The 22,638-nt window shown below is 39.8% G+C and overlaps 1 protein-coding gene and 1 long non-coding RNA gene across 4 annotated transcripts in view; one reads left to right on the top strand and one right to left on the bottom strand.

The window, feature by feature from the left end:
• The window catches only part of LOC140681759 (uncharacterized), a 50,936-nt gene extending 32,055 nt beyond the window's left edge, over nucleotides 1–18,881 (bottom strand). For both annotated transcript variants that reach the window (XR_012052895.1, XR_012052896.1), the window contains exons 1-2: nucleotides 18,765–18,881; nucleotides 12,115–12,339 (exon numbers count right to left, since the gene is read on the bottom strand). This is a non-coding gene — a long non-coding RNA (uncharacterized lncRNA). The remainder of the gene's footprint in view (nucleotides 1–12,114; nucleotides 12,340–18,764) is intronic.
• Nucleotides 17,622–22,638, top strand: part of FGF10 (fibroblast growth factor 10) — a 60,233-nt gene continuing 55,216 nt past the window's right edge. The window contains exons 1-2 of one of the 2 annotated variants that reach the window (XM_030258236.4): nucleotides 17,622–17,819; nucleotides 18,303–19,056. In XM_030258236.4, coding sequence (XP_030114096.1) covers nucleotides 18,720–19,056 — 337 coding nt within the window. In that variant the 5' untranslated portion in view covers nucleotides 17,622–17,819; nucleotides 18,303–18,719. Of the gene's footprint in view, nucleotides 17,820–17,928; nucleotides 18,174–18,302; nucleotides 19,057–22,638 lie in introns of those variants that run through there. The other variant, XM_002196864.6, reaches the window with a different exon arrangement.

Raw genomic sequence — 22,638 nt, 5'->3', positions numbered from 1 at the left:
TCTACTTATTACAGCTGGTATTATGTAAGGCTTTGTGAGTTTTAGCTACAGGTCAGCATTCTGCTGAGTAGAGATTCAAACACTAAATACATATATGTGATATTCTCATTTTCTGTGTTAGCACTTGGACTGTCTGTTTGTTTTCCAAAACACTATTTTTTTTCCCCAAAGGGAAATCTTCTTTGTAAGAAGAGTTATTTTTAAAAATTTAATGTATTTTCAAAAAGACCAGCATGTCATGTATAGAGAAGTGAAGCAACAGACTGTCAATGCTATAGTCTGAAATATTTAATCCCTATTTATATCTCTATAAATATAAAAAAATGACAAATAGTAGCAGCATATTATGTGTTTTCCAGTATACTCACCCTAACCTTGGACCATTTTTGCCATTTTCTGAGAAACTTTTATTTTCTCTTCTTATTTTATTTCTGTTACATCATACTGGTGTGATTGGGAATTCATACCCACTGTGTAAGTCTCTGTTTCCAGACCTAGGGAGGCAAGATCCCTTCTATACACTAGAGTAGCTATTTATGCAGCTCACAGCAGTTCATTCACATCATATGCCTGCTGAGCTCAGGGCTTGATATGCATGTGCTCCCATTTGTCAAGCATCATCCCTTTAATGATTAAATAGTAAGAATGTTTACAAAGGAAACAAGTAGAGATTAAAAGAGGTGGGGGGGAGGGGGCCATAATACATTCAAACTAGACTCTCACACACACCACTAGCCCACTGGCGCAAAACTGATTAGCTGCCTAAGGCCACTGAGCACATAGGCACAGGATGTTTTCCTAAAGGGAGGAGGGGCGAGCTTGACCTTTTAATTTATAAAGGGAAACCACACACCCAGGTGTTGCAGCTCTGCTCACAAAGAACAATTAGGACATAATCTGGGCTGTTTATTTTGTTGGGTTCAGAGGTCCGTGCTGAAAGATCAAAAAGGTCTTATAGCCATTCAGTAATCTCCACGTATGTGATGTTTATCAACAGTCTTTTGTGTTGGTACTATTTAGTTATTTGTTTGTTTGGAAAGAAAAAACAGTCTCTTTAAGTAGGAAATCCCACTTTACCTAACACAAGGAAAATTGCCCCACTCATATTAAAGCTGGATTTTAAGGGAAAAGAGCATCTTCCTCAGAAGGAAAACTGAAGGAGCAGGCACTGGTCCCTTCTCTCTGATTATCAGTGATGGGACCTTAGGAAACTGTGTGAATTGTGTGTCAGGCGAGGCTTAGGTTGGATATCAGGAAAAGGTTCCTCACTCAGAGGGTGGTTGGGCACTGGAGCAGACTCCCCAGGAAAGTGGCTGCAGAACCAGCTTGATAGAGTTCAATAATTTTTTTGGACTACACTCTCAGACACATGGTGGGATTCTGTGCAGAAGCAGGATTTGGACTCAATGATCACAATGGGTCCCTTCCAACTCAGTATATTCTAAGAGTTTCTATGAGAGTCTAGGATAAAAGAAAGCATATAGGAATCAGTTACAGCAGGTATTTCAAAGACCTCTTGTGGGCAACAATGACGCCAATGTCACAGCCAAAACTGCACTATTACCTCTGCAACTTTCTCGTAAGGAAAGCATCAAACTTGCATAACTCTTCTGACCCAAACTGTGCCAACAAGACAAAGAAATTTGGGCAGTGTTTCGGAAAAAAAAAAAATTCTCAGGCTGTCAGCACAAAACAAATACTAGAGAAATAGAAAATACTGTGACATACCCAACCTCTGTTATGTTAAATCTCTCCAAAGATTTATAGGTGCTGTCCAACAATGACAGCCTATCAGCAGGGTCTCAGGTTTCTTTAAAACAGTCCTGCATCAAAGATATGCACAGTAGATTCTTCAGCCACAGTACTGGTTCAGGGATAGATCTGACTGTAACAGCTTGTGTTACCAGTTTGGGTTTTTTATAAACGGATGTGTAATAGAGTACTTTAAAGATAATTTCTTCTGTCAACCACCCAGGAAATCAAAGTCCCTCAGCAGGGCAGAACCTGTCATTTATATAGTTGTATATATTGTTGTGTATGTCATTTATTATAGCTGTGTATATATCGTTGTATATTTTTATAGAACTTTTAGCATAATGTAATGTGTTGGACAATATTCTAGAACTAAAGAGATTCTTTCCCTCTATTGAAGTGCTGGGTAGTTGATCTGTCATCAACTACCCACAAGAGAGTAGGAGGGTAACAAATAGACATTCTTCACAACAAATTCCTTTCCAAATCTTTGAGATGCCTGGCTCTGTGGCTGCTGTTCTTGCAGCTACAGGGGACTTTGGCTGACTGGATGGCAGGTAAGCCATACACTGGAAACGCTGAAATCTTGAGACAGGCACAGAAAAATGTCAAAACTGACCATCAGAGTTACTCTACTGCCACAAATAACAGGTTGGGATACCAAAATCTGATCACTACTCTTGCAAAGACTTGTACAGAACCTCAAGTTAACACAGTTAGCCTGATTCAGAAAACACAAATAATAATGGAGACCTTATTCCAGCTGATGTAACAGGCTGTAGGTTCAGGAATTGTAAGCAGTCTTGTCTGAGTACCATCTCTTTCAGTGTGTGAACTTGGTATACAGCATCCAAAAGCATTAGGAAGGAAGTAATACAAGGTGCATTTTTTCTTGAAATATTTGGTTTATTTCTAATGTTTGCTGACATTTAAACCATCAGCAAGAAACTTTAAATAAACTGGCTGTTTGGTCTTGTTTTCACTATTTAGAAAGTTTCTCTCTAGAGTTTCCATAGGAAGAAAATAAAACCCAAGTCTAGCATCTCAAGCTTCCAATGAACCAATAAGCCTGGAAATGTCTATTTCCTTCCTTCCTTCCTTCCTTCCTTCCTTCCTTCCTTCCTTCCTTCCTTCCTTCCTTCCTTCCTTCCTTCCTTCCTTCCTTCCTTCCTTCCTTCCTTCCTTCCTTCCTTCCTTCCTTCCTTCCTTCCTTCCTTCCTTCCTTCCTTCCTTCCTTCCTTCCTTCCTTCCTTCCTTCCTTCCTTCCTTCCTTCCTTCCTTCCTTCCTTTTTTTTTTTTTCCAGTAAATTGGAGCAAGTTTTTCCAAAGAAAATGGCATTAAAAAAAAAAAAAAAATCAGCATTTTAAAATCTGATCCTCTGCAACATTTTGACTAACACAAAAAACAGTGATATAGACATGTGGGACCTCTCTTTATCTGACATTAATATTTTCCACAGGTTTAACAGTCTAAGACAAAAATTACAATGGAATCAGTTCTGATATTTTTAGCTTCACTGAAAAAATCTACAGCATTCTGCAGGATTAAAACTAATCTTTCTTTCATCAGTGAAAAGCCCGTTTTCCAGGACACAAAGAGCAAAGAGAGATAAAATCTGTTTCTGAATGCATCTTTTGGTTATGAACACAAGTTCAGCTAAGTTTTTATTCTTTTTAACTGATGGAGAAGATTAAAAAGTCAAAAAATACAGCAAAAACTAAAATTTAAAAGTTTCTCTATTTAATCCAAAAATAAGTTTCCTGAATTTAGGTAAAAATTTCTTAAATTTTAAGTAACTGGAACATATTTTCTTTGTATAAATGTTCATTTTTGGGGGTTATGGCTGTTTCACAGATTCACAAATTTCTATAGTACAAAAGACAGTGGATGTCACACTCAAAGTATGTTCTTTCTTATACTGTTGACTCGACTCCACTGTTGGAGTCTTTTGCAAAGCTCCTTTCAACCACAAGTTATTAGATGCAGGGAATACATGGAAGATAAATGCAGGAAAGAGGAACTTTCTGCCATTTTAAGTTTTAACTTATGTTAAAACACAAGATTGACCTGACAGACATGATAGTTACTCCTGGATCTAGTATTTATTTTAAAAAAGGAAGCTTTATCAATAAGGGGTGTAAATTTGTTACTATGTTTTAAAGAAAGCCTACCATGTACAAAGCTACAGAGCTACAAGGCTGGTAGTAATTTAAAAAGACATATTTGAGAAATAGAGAAGAAAAATCAGTGGTTTATTTCTCAAAATTTTAAACTATATCAGTTAGAAAAAAGAGAAAATGAATATACAGATTGGCAAGATTTTATTTTGTCAGATATTTTACAATTCCAAGTAAGTGTACACTATATGAGAAGAAAGTCTGTGCTGTACAGATGAAGTACTAGACTTAGATTCTGGAGATTTTGCTCTTGTTTCTATTACCGGCCTTCTGAGTTGTCTCAGCAGGTACAGCTTGTAGCTCAATTTCATAGATTTAATAGATTTCCTCTGAGAAGCATTTAGTGATGTCTTGGTAATCTGTCATTGTACTTTTTATATCTTTTAATGTGATCTTCTTACCCTTTGTAAAGACAAAATATAGTTATGGCAAGTGGGAGACAACTTATCACCACCATGCAACCCTTGGGCAAATAATGTTAAATGGGGGTTATTTGCAGAATTCAAAATGGGATTTAAGGCAGACTTAGGCATCTTATCAATTAAAATTTTTGCTCAAAAATGGTTTAATGCTCCTAGGAGCATCAGGCTTCCACAAAGATGCATTGGCACCTACAGATCAACTTACTGTGTCAAAATGCACCTAAAACTGGACAGGATCAAAGAACTCAACACACTAGTACATACATATCATACATACATATATGTCATTGTGTCAGCAGATGTCCTGCTGGAGTTCTGAAACTAAATCCCCTTATTTCCATGAGGGTTTCAGTCTAGTGAGTGTTAACAATCAAACAAATTGATCAAAAATTAAGATAGACTTGATTATCAATGCCTGTTTGAACTGCCATTGATTTATTTTTCATTAGGCAGTCATAAAATGCCTAAACATACCATGAGCAATAACTGGAACCCAGATCTTCTAGAAGAGAAGTTTAGACTTAAGTTGCAGCTGGTGTTCTTCTGGACACAGGCACATAAAGTAGAAAAATTACACTAGAATTGATTAAGAAGGTAAAGAGAGATTTCACCTAACATGGCTTAAGCCCCTTTTTGTACTATAGATAAGACCGAAATCTGCTTCAGGAAGGATTTGAAACAAGACATCTCATCACATTAGGAAGAACTGCAGGTGAAAAGCGATCACCAGTTCTGTTTTCAGATCTGTTTCAAATTATTGGTTCCTAGTTCATTTGAGCAAAGATTTACCTGAAATGCCTATAAATTCAAATGAGAAGAAGGGATCTTGCCCCGTATGGAAACCTTGGCTGGTGTTTAGGTAGCAAGGTAGAAGTCATTCACTTAGCTGTACAGACAACAAATTAGATGCATCAAGATGTAGCTTCTTCTAGGGGAACCAAGCAATCATACTTAGGGATTGTGATGATGTGCATCACAAGTGCTGAAACCCTTTATTGCTTTATACAGATTCTCACAGTACCTGCATTGTACAGAACAGAGCTCACTCTTGACATGAAGATGTCTCCATATACCCAGTAATTTTTGGCAGTTCTTGCAGTGTTTCAGCACAGATTCCAACTTTGTAGTTCATACATTTTCTCATAAAAATGAATGTTTAGGTGTCTTACATTTACCAGTAAGAAATTAGATTCTGATAGTCAAGTTATAATCCACAACAAATCTGAGTCAAACTCTGTATGTGTCATGTTCAGGCCCTTAGTATCTTAATCTGCTGTCACATTTATTACAGCTAATACCTAGAAAGTAGGAGAAGTTAGGAGTGAGGGTGTGTGTATGCACAAACACTTCTGAAGAGTTTGATTTCATATAAATTATAGCTTCCTGGGTTTTTATTACTACATTATTTGTTTAAATGCTGGAAATCTGATGATCCAAATATTGGTGCAATTCCCTCTTTCTCATATCCATAATCTTTACAGAAAATAGCACAAAATCTGGCTCAATACCATGAGCACAGTTAAATTTTTGGCACAATTCAAAACAGCAGAGGTTCTGTGAGTAAACAGGCTTCAGAACTGGTCTTGGACAACTGACAGGACCTGGACTGGTAACACAGCCTTAAGTAAGAGTGGCAATTAAGCAGTGCATGACAGAAGAAGCCTGCTCTGAGTAAGATAGTATCTTATGACTAACTATCCCCTTTCTATGAAGGCTGATAATATCACCAGCAAAGATTCCTCCTCTAGCTCAGTACTAGAGGAGTTAAAGGAATTCAGATTGCCTATTATTATCTGCTATCACCATCCCCAGCTAAATACCTTGGTGCGCCACACAGTTCCTACTTATGCTGTCATATCAGACCTGTGCCCAAGACAGCAGAACAAGGGTCTGATGAGGTCCTCTTTTTCTCAGCTCTAAGGATGCATTCTTCAGACTAAATGGTTACAAATGTTCACTTAACAAGCAAAGTTATTCACATGATGCAGTAATGCAATAGTGAGTCTTGAACAATTTAAATGTTGTTGACTTGTCTTTCTAAATCAAAATCAGACAGAAATTATTATGGAAAAAACCAGTACGTAAAGAAAATGTCATTTTTAATCTAGCGTAAATGCATATCCCAGAATTTAATAGATTGTTAGCATTCTTTTTTTTCCCTTTTTTTTTTTTTTTTTTTAACCAAAGAACGAACCCGTACTTAGCTGGGAAAAAATCACCAAGGACTAGAAATGAAAGTAGAAACATTTTCTTATTACAGTATTGATCTTTTTCATTAAGATGTGATCAAACACTCATACTGTCTCACAGGTATTCAGTACACTGTGTAGAACAAAATGCTAAATCAAATTCTTAGTGTATGTGGACACATGACAATTACAAACACTGGCAAAAATTTAAGTCAAATGAAAAAGAAATCAGCATACACTGAATGAGCAATAATTACTGTCTTCCTTAGTTAACACTGGGAATTTCCAGGGAATTTCTAGAATTGCCACACACTATTGCATCTTCTGCAACTTGGTCAGTACAGGAAAACCACACAGAATCTGTTGAAGTCATCTGCCCAGAATCAGCTGAAATTTGAGTCCTGTTTATTCATCAAGTTTAGCAGAATTAGAATTTTAGAGAGGATCCTTATCTTAAAAAATGGAAAATAAATTACTGTGAAAGTATGAGAAAGCTTATTCTGTTGTTGCTTGGGCTGTAGTTTTGCTGAAGCTGTCGCTTAGTAATGCAAGTATTTTGTTAAGCTTTTAATTCAAATCTACTTGTTTTCTTCAAAATCAGAAAAACTATAGATAAACAAGCGAGCAATCATTTAAACGGGCCCTTGCACAGATCAGGTCAACCTGGAACAACCCAACAAATTTCTTTCTAACTGCCTTTTGAAACCTCCTATGAAAATGATCAAATAACCTACTGATTCTTTGCAATGCTCACCAAAAGAACTAAGCACTCAGCCCATAATAAAGAACTTCTCCTGAGAGGAGAGGAAGCATAATGGCTACTTTGGTACCATTCTTTCCAGATATGAAAATGTTCGTATCTTTCAGAGTTGAAAAACTGCATTTTAAAAATAATTTTCTGAGTCTTACATTCTGGAAAATTTTTATTATTTTAAAAGTTTATCTCAGTCCTGATACTATTCTATAAAAATAATTCAGCATCTGATAAACTTTTTTAAGGGCCAGCTAAAAGTATGACTAGGAAATGATGAATAAATCTGCCCTAAGAGAACTTAACTATACCTGTAGCTTTGAACATAGGTTCTGTCATGTTGAAATTTATTGGAATATGCAGCTGCTTAAGCACAGGCATAAGAACCACAAAGAAGCACAAAATGAGTGAGGTTGGAAGAGACCACAGTGGATCACCTGGCCCAATCTCCCTCCTGCACCTAGAACATGTTACTTCCAATTTTGTCCAGAATATCTTGACTGAGGGAGACTCCAGAACCTCTCCAGGCAACCTGTTCCTATGTGTGGTCACCTGCACAGTAAGGAATGTCTTCCTCATGTTTAGGTGGATCTTCCTGTCCATCTGTTCCTGCCCGCTCTCCCTTGAGCCCTTGGATTCTGCCAAGAAGAGCCTGGTCCCTGCTCTGATCTCTCCCTGCAGAGAGTGACAGACATTGATGAGGTCCCCTCTCAGTCACCTCAAGGCTGAACAGGACCAGCCGCCTCAGCCTTTCCATGTAAGAGAGGTGGTCCAGACTCTTAATTGCCTTTGTAGGTCTCCCCTGGACTCACTCCTGGGGTTCTATGTCTCTCCAGTCATGAAGAGCCCAGAGCTAGACACAATAATCCTGACATGGCCTCACAAGGGCTGAGCAGAGAAGCAGGATGACCATTTTTGAGCTGCTGGCACTGTTCCTCCTAATGTAGCCCAGGATAACATTAGCCCTCTTGGGCACAAGGTCACAATGCTGTCTCAGGCACCGCTTGTTGTCCACCAGGATCCTCAAGCCCTTTTCTGCAGACCTTCCCAGCAGGTCAGCCCCTAGTCTGTACTGAGGCATGGGGTGCAGGACCCTGCATTTGCCACTGTTGAACTTCAGACAGTTCTCTGCCCCTGTCTCCAACTTGTTAAGGTCCTTCTGAAGGGCTGCACAGCTCTCCAGGGCATCGGCCACTCCTCCCAGTTTTGCATTGTCTAAGAATTTTTCTAGAAGACTGGCAAAGGGCTCAAAGTTCTGCAGAGCCACGCCCAGTTTTGCCTGAAGATTTCTAACCATTTAGAGGAATTTATTTATGGATAGTGTTTTCTATGTCATGATTTCATGAGTTGACTTATATTTACATCTCTGACATCAGTCTCAGAAGCGACTTCTTCATAGATACAACTTGTATATTTACTTCTGTTGTAGAGGATAATGCATTTTATACATTAGCTGATGTTGATTGGTTTGCTTTCGTCAGTTGTCCAGTCTGGATGTAGTCATTTTTGGTGGCAGGCCACTCCCTACTCCCAGTAGGGAGTTTCTTTGGTTCAGAAATGACATCTATATGTGTCACTCATCAATCAAAATGCTGGGAGACAACACCCTAGCCTCCATTTCTCTGCAAATGTTTAATGTCAGGAATAGGATAGGCTGTTTTAAGAGTCCACAGTAGTTTCTAAACAGATTTTCAAGGACAAGTTTATATTTTGTAAGCTGTATGGCTACTCCCTAGCTCCCATCTGATGCTACTAAACAATTGCAAGACATTTTTCCTGAAGGTCACCCAGGAATAACTTGCCCTGCAGCTGTGCACAAGCTATCTGTCTTAGACTTCTGGAGGAGCACAATTTCTGCAAACCATAAGAGTTTTAGTTCCCTCTTCTCCCTTCCCTCAGAAACCTGATTTCTGGTGGTTTATCTGATGACATGATTTACTACAAATATATATGCATGATCATAGGAATATTGTTTAGTAATCAAATTGTATGGTTTGAATCAATACATTGTCTTTAAATACTGTTATAAATTCTTTTAATTGCCATTCAGTAATGATTATTCTAGCTAGGTATCTCTCATGCCCAGAGTTTTTTGCAGGAAACATTAACCTGCCACTTTACTAACTAACTAACTAACTAATTAAATATTAGGATTTTTAATTAGTTGAAGGGGTTTCTGCCTTTTGATGTATATGTGACAAAAGTACCAACAAGCAAAACCGACCTGGGGAAGTCTGAAGCAAGGGTAACCACTCTTTTGTTAAACTGTTTATACAACAGACTCACAGAAGTTCAGAAGGTATTAAACACACTGGTCTTAGATACCTCAGAAGCTAAGCAAATCTTTTTACCCATTTTTAATCTGTAGATTTTATAGGTTAGCCTACCTATTCAGCCCTTTCATATGCTGTCCTCTGCTTAGACAGCATTTTGAACGTAAGCAGCACTTCTTGCAGTCAACAGATAACATTTGCCACAACTTAATAACTTGTCCTTTCCTGTTTATGTCTATCATTTTGATAGATATAAATGGCTCCGAGATAACATTCTCGTCACAGTAATCACATGAATAGAAGTACTTGATGATTCAGAGCTGGAAGGAATATCAGAGGCAAGGCAGCATCACAAGTAGGGTCAATGAGAAAGAATGGATATAAACCCTCCTTCTTTGGCCTCCTCCATCTTCTGAGTGCATGAAGTCCTTGTACACTTTTGAAAGCTAGTCAGAATGAACTTTTACCATATATACAGGCTTCTATTTCTTGTTATGATGATTAATGTCTCTTGGCATCACAAATCCCAGTCTGCTTTAGGGGGTACATATGTCTGAGCTGCACCAAAGCAAACAAACCAACCAACCAAAAGAAGCCCCAAAAAACCACCCAAAAACCAAAAAACAAACCAAACAAAATTAAACCACCAAAACCAAAACCAAACCAACCAAAAACAACAACAGACAAAATAAAACAAACAAACAAACAAAAGCAATTAAAAAAAAACACCACAGAAAACAAGACCTTCAGCAGCATTTTTCACATTTAGAAATATCCAGGGAAGGTACTTTAGCAATTATTGGCATAAAAAAAAAAAAAAAAAAAAAAAGGCGCATAATTTACAAAGTTCCTTGCTTTGAACTACATGTAGGATACATGAAATGCAATGTCAATTTTACTGAATCTGGCATTTAGGAGATAATCATTATCATCAGTAATTGTCAACATGGTAAGGTCTGCAATGATTTGGATCTGTGTGGCCAGTTGTTAGCCATATGCCGTAAAGAAAAGTAATCTCCTTAAGCCTTGCAGAATGGGTGACTGCTCTTCAGAGGGTTGCTTAAATCTTTAACATGCTGCAAACATTTTAAATAATGCTGGAAAGAAGATACCGTATTGTTATCCTTTTTCTCTGTGTTTGATCTTAATAAAAAGTTAAACAATCTGCTAATAAATATAGAACCAATTAAGCTGCATTTTCAAAACCATAATCCACAGCTGGAGAGTACCATGTAACAGATGAAAATTATCTTAGAAGATCACAGCTCAGCAATAAGCTGACTTTGGGGGACTCATTGTTTGATATAGAGACTAGAAAACAGCAGAATTTGGCTATTTTTTGAAACCCAGGCCTAAATAATAAGAGTGTATCTAGCTGCACAATTATATCTGAGTCATCTTGTTCTTATGTATAGTATTAAGTGTACTAGTATGTTCTAAGCTGCAAAGCATTTAGGGGAAAAAAAATCCTCTGTGCTCCAGCTGACTACACTTTTGGTTCTTGCCTTAGTGTTATCTTTGGGAGACATGTTTGCCATATATTAGTGAAAAGGTACAGTCTTTGGAAGGGTGGAATCCAAGCCTGCACAGAAATTATGTGGCTATGCAGGTGGAATGTCCCCTATGAGAGACACTCTGCCGCACATCTCCTGGGTGATTCCACACTGGAGAAGGCAGACACCTGCCCAGCCTGGCTTAGCAGTAGCTCCAGTTTTGCCTGCGCAGTAGGAGACTTGGGAGCTGTCCCTTCCTTCTCGGCCATGCCTCAGGCTTCTCTGTCAGCCAAGGACTCACTTCCATCGCCCTTCCTCACGCTAAGAGGTGCTTACTCACAGAAGTTATCCCAGTGACTGCTACAAATTAACTGACAAAGAAGAGGCAATGTGTGAGCTCCCCCTGCAATGTGTGAGCTATTAACCAACTCAGAGGGAGCCCAGCTGGCTACCCTGGTCGCCTGTGGTGAGGCAAGCGTGTTCAGCTGTTGGGCTGATGTTCCTAGCTGTCAGCTTTGTTTCAAATAGTTCCACGAGCAAAGCCTGGAAGTGACTTATTCACTTCCTTTCAGTAGCACTCAAGAAGGATGGAGCGGTGGAGTTTTAGTATGCCTTTGTTGCCTTTCTGAAAGGGATAGTGATTGGATACAGGTAGAGTACTTGATAGTTAGCACCTTTTAGGTTAACACTGCTGTGTGTGAAAAAGCAGTATAATTTGTTTTATCTGTTACATCCTTCCCCCCTCCCCAAAAAAAAAAAAAAAAAAAAAAAAAAAAAAAAGTAAACAACTTTTTCTAGTAAACAGAAACCAAGACCCAAAGATGACATTTGGGTACCACATCATCTGTTTCCAGAAAGTTTCTTCCAGGGAATGAAAGCTTCAGTGTCACCAAGATGACACCTTGTTCCAGCTGAAGCAGGAACCAGCTGTTTGGACTAGTGAAAATACTTACAGTATATCTTGAGAAAATGTTGTCTAAATAGATAAAACAGTAGCAGGTAAGGGGAGAAGGGGAATAATTACTGTTGACATTACACATTACAGAGAATACTCACAGGTATATAGGTTCACATGGAATGTATGTCAGAATGCACAAAATATTTCCTCAAAGCTTTAGTAGGATTCTCCATGGGAAATGTAGGCTTAGATGATGCTGAGTGGGAGGGGAAAATAATTTGCAAAGGTCAAATGGACATTTGCCTCTTCTTGGCTTTTTCTGGATGGTTTGTTCTCAATTGTGCATATTTATAGAAGAATCTAAGTGGTCCTCATTCCCAGCACTATGAAAAAAGAAAAACAAATCCTCTAAGATTAAAGTACCTCCTTGAAAATACTGCCTTTTTTATTATATTTGTGCCTTAGAGTAAGCAAAACTGGCTGCCAGCAGACCATTACTAAACATGGTCATTGTCCAACCCACACACATAGCTACTTATGGCACTGCAGCTCAGTGTCTGCGGGTCTGTAATTTCCTCTTGCTGACCTTCACAGAATGCATTTTTTACTTATTTCTTATTCTTCTCTTAATAGCTGTATTTACCAAACAAAAGTCATACAGATATTTTCAAATGTCATACATCTCTTTGTAATTTTTTTTTTGTCAGACACAACCATGAATGTATTTTGAGAGAATAACTAAAATTAGCATTTCGGTGAGAATAACCACTTCCTTAATTGTTTGCTTGAAGCAATTTGGACAGTTTTGCCAATGCATCCATGACATACTATTAACCTAAATAATGCAGCAAAATCCTCCTGGCCCCACAATTTATATGTCTATTCACAAGATGATGACCTGCGCAGTCTTAAGGGCTTTTACCTTTTGTTTGTGTTTCTCAAAAGAAAAACATGGGAGAGGGTGTATTTCAGTTAATCATTACCTATCACCTGTGGTAGCTCTAGCCCAGACAACACTTAGTTCTTCCACCAGATGTCAGAAAGTGAGTGGCATCTCATTCATCTCTGGAGGACACAGCTTGCCTCAAGGGCACTTGGCCATTTTCACCACTGACTCCAAGCTGGTGGAACCAGCTCTGGCTGAACTTCATTTTGGTTATCTCAGACACATTTTCTGTGTCTCTGTCTAACCTAGAAAGGCAAGCAGTTTTGAAGAAAAAAAGAAGTGGTAAAACATGCATTTTATTAACCTTTGCTAAACTCTGCTTGAGCTCTTCTCCATTTTTGGATAATTGATTGGGAAGGAGTGTACACAGAGGAGCAAGGAGTATGCTGTCACTACTAAGTCCCACTACACATAGTTAAAATAGTGTTCTGATTTTATATGTCTTATTCCAGCTACAAACATACTGATGAGTTACACCACCTGCAGGCTTGATCTTTGACAACTTAACAGTTTATATGATACCTCATTCTATACATAATATTAGAATAATATTAGTATACTGTCACTTTTTAAATGTCATGAAATATGAAATCGTATCAAATATGAAATGGTAACAAATAGAGATTAAATTGTGATTTTGCATATTTTTCAGAAGAAAAAAAACCTGAATATTTTTTTCCTCAAACTTTAAGACATATTTTGTTAGATAAAATGCAATGACATTCAGTCCCTTTGTTAGAGGGCATGAACTACACACTATAAATATTTCAGCAAGCAGTACTGTATCTCAAATCAAACAACTTGTCTCATTGATGGCTGCTCCTACATGACACTGCCTTTTCTTTGTAATTCAGAGATCCAGTACCACAGATTGGGACAGAGTGGAAAGTGTCCCAACAGAAAAGGACCTGGGAGTGCTGGTGACAGCAGCTGAACATGATCCAGGGTGTGCCCAGGTGGCCAAGGGGGCCAATGGCACCCTGGCCTGGATCAGCAATGGTGTGGCCAGCAGGACCAGGGCAGGAAAGACACTGAGGAGCTGGAGTGAGCCCAGAGAAGGGCAATGAGCTCGGGCAGGGTCTGGAGCACAAGTCCTGTGAAGAGCAGCTGAGGGATCTAGGGATGTTTAGCCTGGAGAAAAGGAGGCTCAGAGGAGACCTTATCACTCTCTACAACTGCCTGAAAGGAGCCTGTGGCCAGATGGGGTTGGTCTCTTCCCCCAGGCAGTCAGCAACAGGAAGAGAAGACATAGCCTCAAGCTGTGCCAGGGGTGGTTTAGCTTGGACATTAGGAAGAATTTTTCACAGAAAGGGTGATTAAACATTGGAATGGGCTGCCCAGAGATGTGGTGGAGTCACCAGGAGCTGTTTAAGGAAAGACTGTATGTGGCACTCAGTGCCATGGTCTGGTTGACAAGGTGGTGTTAAATCACAGGTTGGACTTGATGATCTCAGAGTTGTTGCCCTACTTAATTGAATCTGCAATTCTGTGATTCAGTGTTTTACAATACCAAGTTCTGCAGTTTGGATTTGACATGCAGAGGAAAGCATCTGAGCCATTGATGGCATTTGGCATTCTACACCTTGCTTCTGACAGAGCTGCCCCTCTGGCAGTGACAATCCTGGCTGAAATCTCTCTCAATGAAATCACTGGCAAATTTCCCAATACCTTGAATAAAAACAAAATTAGGTGAAATGACCAGAATGTGCATCTCTCGTCATACTGAAAGCAGCAAATGTTCATGATCACAATCTAGCAATCTAAACTGAGGGGCTAGTGACATCTGGGAGTAAGTTGATTATATTAACACCCAAAGACATAAACAGAATATATTTATATCACCAAAAAAGATAAGACCTTGACTAAGGGAAATCATGCAAGGCAAAATTTATTCCAACTACATTATATATTTTCTACTTTTTACAATTTCTTTTGGAAAGTGTTTTATTTATTTCACTCTGGATGGGTCAATGTAATTCATCATTTATAAAACTGCAGTGTGGGAGATATTTTGCAGAATTTTACAATGGTAAAAAAAGAATTACTGTTTTCTGCAGCAGGTACCATTTCTGGTCTAGGACTTGTACTGAAGGTAGCTGCTTTTCAAGCTTAGCAATGGAACAATTAATAAAGAAACCCATTAAGGTCTGATTGTTGCTACTAAAAAGGAAGGTTGAATTTCAGGCCTTTGAAGTAACTGAGAATGATTCAGGCCTCATTACAGAGATATAATCTACATTCATACATTTATGTTAGTGATTCAAATCTATTGGGACAGATTGAATTCCGTTAAATAGTGGATCTTTCCTGTGGAACTTTTCTCAGGCTTTCTCAGACTAACCTAAGAGGTGACCTGACAATACAAAGTACTGGGGTATTTAGGGATTCAACTGTGCTATAAAAGAAAGGCTATACAGAAGGTAGAAAAAAGAATGAGATATAATCTAAAAAGCTATGTCAGCTTTTCATTTGGACTCTGTTTTGTAAATGCCCTCCTTGTCATCACACAGGATAGAATAGGACTCTGTGCGTTGCAGTAGTTTAAAGTACTGCCCTGAATATTGCACCTGCCAGAAGTAAATCTTATGTGAAATTCTGCGCATGTTGAATTTTCTGTTCTTAAGCACAAAATCTTGCAACCAATATATAGATAGTCATGAGCTAGAAATACAGCAAAATTCTTCCTGAGTAAATTCAATATAGTAACTATTTTTTTCAGGGTTAATTATAGGTGGTTAACCCCCAAATTATTTCTAACTCCAGCCAGAGATCCTAAAATGCCAATTCACTTTATTTTCCAACATTTGACATGAAAAAGAGAAAAACAAAAAAGAAAGACATATTCAAATCTAAAAGTTTAATATATTATAGAATTTTTTTATAATTTAAGCTGTTAGAATAAAAATTACTTCGGTTTTAGAAATAATGTCTTCATGACTCTGGCAGCACTCAAACATTGACCTAAGCTTTGTAGACACACATGTAAGCTGTCAGGCATTCACAGAAAGGAGAGGCTTGCTTTACATTTTGTCTTGCTACTCTACTTTTTTAAAATTAATTACCAAAAGGAAAAGCCTTTGGCAAAAGGAAAGCCTAAATCAGATTTGCAAAAGGAAAGATTTCTGAAATGCTTTGCACTCAGTGCAAATACATGCAGAATAAATAATCTGAAGTACCATAAACAACATCATAAAACATATTGATTTTAACATTAAATGGTTTCATTTTTAAGGCTGTTTAAATGTCACCCCCAGCAGCTGAACACATAAATTTAGGAACCAACTCTCTCCAGAATAAACACCACAATTGGAGAAAATAATTTCTAATTTCTGTTGTGAAGTAAACAATATATTTAACATCCTAATCTAATGAATCTGTCTAATTTTAGAACTGTTTGTTCTTCCTGCATTTTCTGTTGTTTAAAGTAAGATTTACTCCAAATGCCAAATGAAATCACAAAGGAGGTTTTCCACTGCATTCCACTGATCTGCATTATTTAACTGCTTCTATTTCAAAAAAGTTTTGGGCTTACTTATTGAGCTACTCACTGTGTTTCTGTACCTATGTCCCTGGTATTCCATTCTCTTAGCAAATGTTCCATCCGCTTGTGTTCCAAAACAGCTATTTAACAATGCTAAATACTGATTAAAATATAATAGCTTCCATGCTACCCATAGCCTGTCAGTTCCTGATGCTTTATTCTGGTATTAAAAGATAGTACATCATATGGAAGATGCTTGTTGATTTCAGGGAAAGTTGACAGTTCAGTGATGGGCTAGAAATGTGATTCTAACATTCAATATGTGAATGTATCATAACATTCAGTATGTGAAATGATAAATCCACTAGAAGAGATGGAATCATAGGAAAAACCAACATATGCCCCTCCAGGAAAATAATAGCTTGAAAAATCGCTTAAAATAGCCTTGAAAATGGAAAAACTGTTTCTTTCTGGCAAGGGAAACTGCATTAGTTTTAAAAAAAATTAAAAAGACAGAAAAGTATTCAGACAGATTTTATGGGGAAACCTTTGCAATGCCAATAAAATCCCTTTTGCTTTGAAGTCAGACGCGTGATTCAGTAAACGACTCATGTTAGCAATTAGAAAATGGTCATTTACGGCCCTTATTTCTTTTGAGACAAGGAGAGTAAGGGTGGGGAAAGAGACACAATAAATCTTGAGAGGCTTAAAAGGAAGAACAGGCTAAAGTGTGAACTTTTTATTTCAGCAACGGAAGCGAGAAATCAGTGATTCATTGAAGGAGGGAGAAAGACCTCCATGCAAGCTGGCAGAGAAGAAGGAAAAGGAGCTAATTATGTCTCTTCCCTTTTTACTCTCTCTGACCAGCATATAATCTGCCTTTCCAGGGTCTGCCTGTAGTATATACTCCTTTCCAACCTCTCCACCCAACCCCTCCTCCAGTCGGGGGGAGGGGGAGATCTCGCAGGCAACAAGCTCCAGGTGGCTTTCTCAATCACTTCACTGCCAAAAAAAAAAATAAAATAAAACCCTCCACTAGAAAACAAGTTGGGGTTTTGGGCGGTTGGTTTTTGTTAGTTTGGGGAGGTTTTTTAAAGAAGGAGGTTGGTTGGTTGAGGTTTTTTTATGGGTTTTTGGGGTTTTTTTTTTTTGGTTTTTTTTTTTTGGGGGGGGGGGTTGTTGGGAGAGAGAGAGTGGGGGAAGAGTGAAGGGGGAGGGAAGCCTCGCTGGAGGGGATTGGTTCGACTTGGAAGACAGGGAAATTAGTAAAGCATGAGTCTCTAAGCCATGCTGGTGGCCGGCGCTCCGAGGAGAAGGACGCTTTAGGAGCAATTAGCAGCGAGCCGAAGGCGGCGGCTGCCGCAGCCCGGGAGGAAGCGAGGGCAGCTCCCGGGGCTGCCTCCGCAGCAGGCACTGCTCGCTCCAGCTGCAAAAAGGTTTCAGATGTCCCACCACTGCCTGACCCCCTGCAAATAAGGGCTGACCACCAGAGGCACATCCCACCTCTAACTTGTAATCGCTGACATTTAGGCTAGAGCTTCCAACCTGTTTACAACCAAAGGGGGAGGGAAAGGAAAGGAAAGGAAGGGCGGGGGGAAACGTTGGGATTTCTCCTTCTCTCTTTCTCTCGGGTTTTTTTGGTTTTTTTAAATTCTGTTCTGGAGAATTCAAAACAAAGAAACTTCCTTCTCTGGGGTTGTCAGTGAGAAAAGGACGAGTTGTGCAACTGTTTTGGGATTTGCAAAAAGGCAAGAGGGTGGGGATCAGAAGAAGGTGCAAAGCCACAAAGCGTGAGTGCGCGTGTGTGTAAAGGTGTATGTGTGAAAAGTCCATTCCGGCAACCCCTTTCCGCTGGCTATTATTTTTCTTAGTCGTTGTTTTTGTTGTTGTCATTGACTTTGCTGTCATCTATTTTTCAGACCTTTCTGCATCTAAGATGGTGAAGAAAGGAGTGAGGAAGAGAACAAAATAACTACTGGAAAGTCTCAAACCAGGTTGGGGAGTGTGTGTGCATGTGGGGGGGTGGGGAAGGGAAAAAGAAAAGAGGATTAACCACAGCAACCCCCCCACCAAAAAAAAAAAAAAAAAAACCAAACCAACAACCAACAGCTCTTTTTTCTGAGGGAGGACTCGAAGGATTAAAAGGCAGCAACTTCTGAGGCGATTTGTCCCCTGAGTTATGGATGTTGGTGCACTTACTTCAGGCCAGATCAGAGCTCAGAGGAATCTAACCAGAAGCAGCAACCACCGTCTCTCCACTTGCCTTTTACCAGGTTTTACCCTTCCAGTATGTTTCATTTGATAAGACATTTTCCAACGCCCAGAGTTTCAGTACAATGTGCAAATGGATACTGACAAATGGTGCCTCAGCCTTTTCCCACCTGCCTTGTTGCTGCTTGCTGCTGCTCTTCTTGGTGTCTTCTGTGCCTGTCACCTGCCATGACCTCGGCCAGGACATGCTGTCCCCGGAGGCCACCAACTCCTCTTCTTCATCATCCTCCTCCTTCCCCTCGTCCTTCTCCTCTCCTTCCAGTGCGGGGAGACACGTGCGGAGCTACAATCACCTCCAAGGAGACGTGCGCAAGAGGAAGCTCTATTCTTACAACAAGTACTTTCTCAAGATCGAGAAGAACGGCAAGGTCAGCGGCACTAAGAAGGAGAACTGCCCGTTCAGTAAGTACGGCTCTGCCGCCGCGCTGCCGGGCAGGAGGCGCTGCGCCCCCGGGCGCGGCCGCCCCGCGCCCGAGCCCCGGCTGCGGAGGGGAGGGGGCGCACGGCAAGCTTGGGTGGGCTCGGCTAGGCTCGGCCAGCCCGTATCTGCGAGTCTCTCCGGTTACATTTGTTTTGCAAATGGCCTCTCTGAGCACCGTTTGTTTCTTCCCCAGGCAGAAGAGCAAATTAGAAAGATTTGCAAGGAAGTGGCGGGGAGTGTGTGGGGGACATTGTCTCCTGAATCTGAAAATCATTACTCCCTGTCATTAGAGTGTCTTGACGAGAGCGCTGCACTGGAACAATTAATCGATTGCCCGCACGCTCCTCTCCCCGAGCCGCCCGCTCCGCGCTGCCTCCTCCCCGCTCGCGGAGAGGGGTGTTTATTCCTGCGGGCCGAGGTCTGCCGGGGTGCACTCTCCGCAGCGGGGCTGTCCGGCGGCGCTGGAGCCGGTGCGCGGCCGCGCTGCCGCCCGCGGTGCGGCGGAGGCGGTGCCATGCTGCGCCCCGCCGGTCCCGGGCTGCAGCGCCGCTATACCGCTACTCGCTCCATTGTAAACATCTGGGGCTGCCTTCCCACAGACCTCACACGCGTTTCATTGTCCTTTTTTTTTTCTTTTTCTTTCTTTCTTTTTTCTTTTTTTATAGTAAATTATTTCAGAGCAAAAGTAATATGGCAGTCTCCATAGCTGGTGTTTCAAGCTTTTCTCTAGAATTAATTAGATGCTTAGTAATAGCATGCTTCTGGTAATGTATTTTTGGCTGTTGGTGCTAGAAATTTATCCTTTACTTGGTTTTCCTGCCTGTGCAGTCTCAAATTGAACTGTACTAAATCACAATATATTGTTTTCTCTTACAAATCTTAACTATGTCCCACTATAGGAGCATGCTGAGAAAGTAAGCTCTGTTACGCAATTCAAGGAAACTCTAAGGCTTTCTTCACTGGTAAAGAGCCACATTTTGGTTCTTGTGTTGTTTTACGTAAATCCAGATAAACCCGGGAATAAATCTGCTGTTAAATTAAAACAACTGAAAGTGAATTAAGTCGATCCCTTGTTAGCAAATGTGTAAAATACATACAGCAGGTTGCCATGCTATATGATAGACACTGCTGTTAATTCAGCTGTATTTCTAATAAATACCCATAATATAACCTTAGAAACAGTGAGAAAAGGGCTGTAGTATCATGTATCGCTGCTTCACTTCCTCCACCTTGCAACTTCATGCTTTATCACTTACTCTAATGTTTGTAAATGCTTTAGATGTCAAAGCAGCTGAATCTTACCATGCCCCTTTCTGTATTACATAGAAAGGCAAATTCTTAAAATACAGCAGTGAGAGAGGCTTAACTGATGAATTTGTGGGGAATTGAGGTCCTAGAATGGTGTTTCTTAGATGACCCTTGGATTTGGAAAACAGCACCCCTAAAATGGGATTCTGAAAGCTTTGCATGCATCTCCAAGAACATCAAACTGTTCTGTATAGCACACTGCTGCCAGAAAGGGCTGTAAGGTGCTCACTCTGACAGCAGTGTACTCAGGCAAGTAACTACATATCTGAGCAGTCCCACTTAGCCAGCAGAATTGCCCAGTGAGTAAATTTAACTACATGCTTGAATTTTTGCAAAATCCTGCCAAGAAAAGGTAAAATACACTGAAATGCACAAATACATCTTCCTACCTTTTCAGGCTACATGCTACAACCCCCCACAGCTGTGGGATGGGATGTGCATGGTGTGTCCTGGTTTTTCAGTCAGTGCATTAGAAAGAGAATTGACCTTCTCAGTGATGTCATGATTACTGTCACATCTGCAGAGTATCTGCTGAAAGAGAGGAGAATGTAATTTTTCTCATGTAAAAGCAAAACAATGCCTTTATTATACATAACTGCATCCTATCACTGAAGATTACATGCTGTGAAGAAAGGATTGCCGTCATCTTAAAACCTGTAGCTTCTCTACTGTACTTACATCACAATGGCAGACCTAGTGTATGTCCTTCAGCCCACTATTACTGTCCTGTTGACAGAAGTCAGAGTTCTGTGTTGTTGAGTAATAGTCATTATAATAGGCAGTGTGAAATTGTCTTTTTTGTAAAAACATAGTCTGAAACCATTTAAAAATATATTTATTGTGCCTTTATTCTAAGATGTTTGTGTAGCCAAATGTTGCAAGTGAATTCACTAAATCTAGGCTTTTCACAGCATCATGTGTAGCAGTGCTATCATAATACTGCTATAATCCCCAGCTGGACTGATTCCATGTGGTATCTCTCACATGTCTGAAATAAGTAATTACATGTGAATAGATTTCTGCCATGCATAAAGTTAGCCAGAGAGGCCACTAAATTGTAGCCTGTTTAACATTACAGGCTATTTAATCTCTAAAATTAGTTTCTCCCCCCGAAACCATGTTTTCCTAAATAAATAAGAGTGACTATTGACACACAAGATTAAAATATTCTAATTTGGAGGCTAATTTTCTCATATGCTAGTGTTTAAAATCCATTTATGCTGCAGAAAAGCCTTATCAGTAAGTCTGTAAGATTGTGATATGTTAGGTAATTAGACAACAGCTTTCATGGCTCTCTGCCAATTAAGCACTGTCAAGTAAAAAGAACAGTTGGAGAAATTTAGAATAAACATTCAGAAAACAGAATTTAGTCTCCAGCCTTTAAACAGCTCAAGCAGCGTTCATGGATTAGCTCTATATATATTGTGTAGCGTGCACTAAATTAAAGTTTACTCTGGCAGCTCTATTCCGACTTGATTGTTTGGAATTCTTCCATCATCCTTTCTCTACCTGTGGAGTACTAGGTGGTTTGTGACTGTTCTGTCAGAAGACTGGCAGAACTTGCAGCACTTGGCATGGATGGAGGTGTCTGTCACTGTATAGATGTAGGACACTTTATTTTTCCTTACATCTGGAAGTTAGTCCTCAAAATACAACTACTACCTTGTCCTGCAGCACCACAGCTGTGAAGTACCTTGCCCGTGCTCTTGACAGAGCCCTTCACAAGCACAAGTAAAGAGAGCTGTAGTGTTTTCTGGAGGCTTACACACTAGATGACAGACAAACAAATCAAAAAAGCAATTACAAAAGCTTTCACTATAGCTTGAGCTCTGGGATCACCAGGAGAATCTTAAGACATGTGTTATAAGAGAGGAAACTGCATGTCTACAGATTCTGACTTTACTCCCGTACTCACAGTTCTCTTGATTAAGATAGAGATGCTCTCTGGGATTAATGATTGGCATGCATTAAAGCTACGTGCCGTATGATAGGCTGGTTCAAGAAAACTTGAAAGTATGTCTCAGTGCCATACAATTTTCAGTTGTCTTCTAAGGCAACTGTGCACAGTACTATGAGGTACACAAACTTCAAATTTGCAGGACAGACCTTATTAGTTGAAGAACAATAACAAAACACACAGTACTTCGTTAGCAGCAGCTGACCTGCAGTCTGTGGAGGGCGTTCTGCCTGAGCAAAGATTGCAGGATCATGCTCTTACTTAGGTAAGTTCACAGAGTACAGTCTGCAGCCCGGAG

The sequence above is a fragment of the Taeniopygia guttata genome, chromosome Z (assembly GCF_048771995.1).
Source record: "Taeniopygia guttata chromosome Z, bTaeGut7.mat, whole genome shotgun sequence".
NCBI lineage: Eukaryota > Metazoa > Chordata > Aves > Passeriformes > Estrildidae > Taeniopygia > Taeniopygia guttata.
This window is presented reverse-complemented; position numbering and strand designations above follow the sequence as displayed.